The following is a 4786-nucleotide window of genomic DNA, read 5'->3' as shown; positions in this document are numbered from 1 at the left end:
AATTCTTTTGTCACGATAGTCATTAGGGGAAATGTCAGGGGTATTTTGGTCATCCAAAATGGTTCTGTTGTGGAACAGGGAAGCAACTGCGCGCGATATATACAAGTTACAGGGAGGAGAGAGGAGGAAAAGGGCGCGATATTTACAAGCCATGGAGAAAGGAGGCCGTAACGAATCGGAGAATAGTGGGAATATTAATGGAGAGACAGTGAGGACAGAGGGCGAGTGATGTTCGTGCAGCTGTCATTCGATATCCAAAACACCAAAAAAAACCCTCTCCGGACTCCAGACAGCAAAGAAGCGTTTGCAGCTGTCGGATCGAACCCTTCTTTTCTCTCTCTAAACTTATAAGGGAACCGGGTCAAACAATTTCCACCCCTCCATTAACATTTCTTCCAGCTCGATATCGAGAGTCGATATTCTTTTTCTCTCTCCCTCTCTCTTGGACTTGTAGGAGCTTGGGAGGAATGGAGGGAGAAGCTAACAAGGAGGACGAAGAGAAAAAACGCAGAGGCGGAAGAGGAGGAGGGAGTTTGAGAAGAGAATGATTTGAGAGTAGGATTTGCGTTTGACACATATCTTGTGTTCGACGATTTGCGGCACCCATGGCTCACCAGCATTACAGATCGCAGTTTGGCGATACCACGTTTACGAAGGTCTTCGTTGGTGGGTTGGCTTGGGAGACCCCCACCGAGGAGATGAGAAGGTACTTCGAGCAGTTTGGTGATATTCTTGAAGCTGTCATTATTACTGATAAAAACACCGGAAGATCGAAGGGATATGGCTTTGTGAGTCCTTTCCTTCTCCTCCCTTTTTTCTGTGTTTCTTCAGATTGTTAGTTTCTTTAGGTTCCATCTATAGATCATGTGTTGATTAGTCTCTTGATTAGGCCAACTGGGTATGACTCTGTGCTGGATTCTGATATGAACCCAGGTGACATTTCGTGATCCTGAATCAGCAAGAAGGGCCTGTATTGATCCTAACCCTGTGATAGATGGGAGAAGGGCTAATTGCAATATTGCTTCTTTGGGGCGTCCTCGACCTTCTCCTCCAAGAGGTAATAAGCTACCCAATCCTTGTTATTCTCATAAATCCTAGCTAATTACTCTTCACATCTGCAATGCTATTACTCATGGCTGATACAGTCAGAACAAATTAAACCAGTCATGTTCAGGACTTAAAATTCTCTGTGGTGCCAATGCAGGACGAAATCAAGGTGGAAACCAATACCAAGGAGCCATGCAAGCTCCAACGCCTTATAGCAGAATTCTACCTCCCCCTCCACCTCCTTTTATGTATCCTCCTTACGGGTAAGTACCTCTTTCTTCCATTAACAAAACAAATTAAACCTCCTCTTGCTTCCCTTCATTTTGCTCGTTTCAGACAGAGAAATGTTAGCAATGGAAACGAGCACTAATCGTAAATTGATTGGCAGAGGCATTAATGTTGGCAAATCAGAAACTAAATTCGATAGGAGTCGTGAATCCATGAATGTACCGACCCCTACATATGAATCCAGTGGAAACAAGTGGTCGCCATTTTATGTTTCGATTTTGGTATAGATTTTCTCTGATCAAACTAAAAGCCGTCTTCTTTAATGTGGACACGGCGCGATCTACGTAGCTATTATGTACATGTAATCGTACATTCTTACAGAGTATGTATCCACTTCATGCACAACTGGCAAATTATTGCCCATTGGCAGCCGCAGATACTTCTGTTTGGGACCACTCAATCAGCCTTACGTGTAAAAATACTCATATTTCGTAATTTTTACTCTACAGGTATGCCACGTACACAACCGACTACGGATACCATCAAGTGAGTTTTCTATCTCGTCAATAAATTAATCGATTTATTGCCCGCGAGATTGGATTTTCATGTGGTTCGCGGTTGACGATTGTTATTTTGTAATTGCAGGCAATGTACAGCCCTCAGCTTCCCGCGCAGTACTACCACCAGATGTACGCCGCTTCGTCGTCGAGTATGGGAGCGCCGTACCCGTACGCGGGCTACGGTTTCCAACCGTCGGGGGCGAGTTTTTCAGCCCCTCAGGCGCCTCGATTGCAAGTGCCGGCCCCGTACGTTCAGTACTCTACGCCGGCGGAGGGCTCCGCCGCGGTTCCCTCGCAGCCTTACGCCTTCTTGCCGGTTCCCCAACTGCGGCTACCGGCTTCCATCTCAGGTAACGATTCGGCTGCTCAGGCGTTGGATCTTGTCTGGTATCTAATGTGTTTATTTGTTGGGCAGATATGCAGATTAGCCAAGCATTGACGACATCAACAACGACTACTGCTACGACTGGAGTGAGTTCCGAGAGTACCGATACTTGACAGTACTGGGGAGGGTGGGTGGTCATGGGTTGGGGTTTTTGGTTGCGGAAGAACAAATTGAAAACTCTCCATTTGTGTACAATCTTGGCTGCTGGAGAGTCATACATTATGTAGTAGCCTTTCTGATTGGGTGGGAAAACCGGTAAGCATGATATAGAAAGATGACAATTGAAGAGCTACAGTGATGAACCGTCGTTTAACTCATTGTTGTTCTCATTTCTCGTTTTTTTTTTTTTTTTTTTTTAAATTCTCTTCCTTTCTTGTGTATTCTATTCTTCGACTATTTGCCCTTGGCCTGTTCTTAACAGTTTGTTTACGAGAAGGGAGTGTAGTCAATAAGAAATTGTAATAATCAGCAATGTCTTAATACTTTTCTTTTCTCAACTTCTTAGTTTCTCTGGTCAAAGAAAGTGAATATATTGCCATTGTTGTTTGTAAGAAGAAAATACGGAAATATTTACCGGCTTTCTTCAATACGTCTGCTAACCTAGGAGGGACTGGGCCATAGATTTTATGATCAATACCTTTCAGTTTCCATTAGAAGAGAAAAGAAGAGACAGCTCTAATTCATTACAGGGTTAGACAAAGTGGTTGTTCTTCCACCAACACCCTCTCGAGTTCTTTCTCCTGCCATTTCCAACGTATCAATTTTGCCAAAGATTTAACTGTTCAGATTTTCTCAGTTGTGCCTCAACATGAGATAAAATCAGACTCTCATGAGATATTCTCTGGCGAGACCGTAAGAATCCGGCTGCTGTTACATGCCAGACGGCGTCCATGAACCCTCCTGCAGCTGGCCCAAACGCTGGTTCTTTGCTATGCTACCATGGACCTAGTTCATGCATCATCATCTCTCTCTCTCCACACGAGACACAACAGTCTCTTGAGCTGTTTACCCTACTCCTAAAAATATATGTAGTAGTGAGAGTAAGGATCTATACCACCAAGAGTGATTAGTCTACTTTTATGCTCCGTGAACAAGGATGAGGAGATTTAAGTATAATGACAACACTTTTAAAAAAATAACAACTTAGAAACAATTCAAATTAAAAGAATCGAAATCAATCAAAAGAATAAACCTTGGTCTAAGTCAACATCCACCAACGAAATTTCACAACTGATCATCGATGCAAACATATATCAATTTGCACTTGAATATTCACCATTGAAACTATCTTCCTATCTCTCATTTCGTAGTTAATTAGAAAACAAACGATCCAATTAACCCTAACTACTAAACAACCCAAATTAAGTGCTAAAAGTTTAATCTAGCAGCAGCCTTAAGATTTAGAGAGATCAATGAAGCTAAACAATACAAGTACAAGAGACCTCATTTTCTCTTCTCCAACTTTTCCTCTCTCTTTTCACTAGTTTTTTCCTTCAGATTTCTTCATGGTTCAGTGTGGCTAAACTTCCAGACTTAGTCAAAGGAAACTGAAGCCTTGGTGCCAATACAACTGTGAGATTTGATATATTTTCATCGTTCAATTTATGTTTTGAGTATCTGATGTTCTTCTGAAATTTTTGTTCATGATTGTCTTGTTTAATCACTAGGAAACCTACTAGTTTTTCATGCAGCTCATTAAAAGAGATTGGCATGTCACGACCATTGATATTATCAATAAGTGGTTTGTACTCATCATCGTGCCCATCCAGAATTTTCTCAGTGAGATCCTCTTAATCCATGGGTTTTCCTAAGGCTACAAGTTCATTTGCTCTTGTTTTAATATACTGCATATACTCGAAAATCGATTGAGATCCCTTCGTGGTATGTTTGAGTTGCTCCTTGATCTGTTTGATGTGACCTTGTGAGGGTTGATCATATGTATTGGCCAAAATAGTCCAGGCTTCATGAGAGGTACTTGAGTGAGTGATAAGTGGAATAATAGATGGCATGAGACTACCAATAAGAGCAAAAAAAATAAGCTTATCCTGATGAAGCCACGTAGTGTGTTTGGGATTTGGAACAACATGATTATTGATCATCTTTGTGGTAGGCGACAAAGAATAAGAACCATCAACGAACTTGAGAAAATCATAACAAAAAAAGAATAACCTCTATCTGAGCTTTCCAGCTAAAATAATTTGTGGAGGGGAGTTTGACCGAGTTGTGGATGTGGAGTACCGTCAGCAGTGTGGTTGGGTCATGAGCATTTGGGATAGTAATACGAGAATCCTCAAAAGCCATGAATTTTCTTTTTATGGCTTTGCACGTGTGGAAATCACATGTGAGATTCACGTGTGAAGGTCACACGTGCACTTCTCTTATTCTTCCCGTGATTTAATTAGATCTCAGATTAACCGAAGGTCGCTGAAACAAAATCGGGAAGCCAGAGACTTGCTAGGGCGGCTGCCTCCAGCAACGAGTGACGGTGGTCGTGCGGCGACGATGACGAGAGAGAAAAAAATGGTAAAAAAGAATACCAATGACTAGCACCGACGGCGTGAGGCAA

The 4786-nt window shown here is 42.2% G+C and overlaps 1 protein-coding gene across 1 annotated transcript; it reads left to right on the top strand.

The window, feature by feature from the left end:
* The first annotated feature begins 275 nt into the window (after positions 1–275).
* Positions 276–2537, top strand: LOC137936510 (uncharacterized). Its single transcript, XM_068781232.1, has 6 exons — positions 276–788; positions 934–1057; positions 1205–1310; positions 1785–1821; positions 1921–2185; positions 2251–2537. The coding sequence occupies exons 1-6, from the start codon at positions 606–608 to the stop codon at positions 2331–2333; spliced, it is 798 nt and encodes a 265-aa protein (XP_068637333.1). The 5' UTR covers positions 276–605; the 3' UTR covers positions 2334–2537.
* Positions 2538–4786: the final 2249 nt, after the last annotated feature.

Source organism: Aristolochia californica, unplaced genomic scaffold (assembly GCF_029961685.1).
Source record: "Aristolochia californica isolate CCGP_79_NKW_82.1479 unplaced genomic scaffold, dmAriCali1.0.hap1 SCAF_7, whole genome shotgun sequence".
Taxonomy (NCBI): Eukaryota; Viridiplantae; Streptophyta; class Magnoliopsida; order Piperales; family Aristolochiaceae; genus Aristolochia; species Aristolochia californica.
The sequence above is the reverse complement of the archived record's forward strand: the minus strand, read 5'-3'. Positions and strand labels throughout refer to the sequence as shown.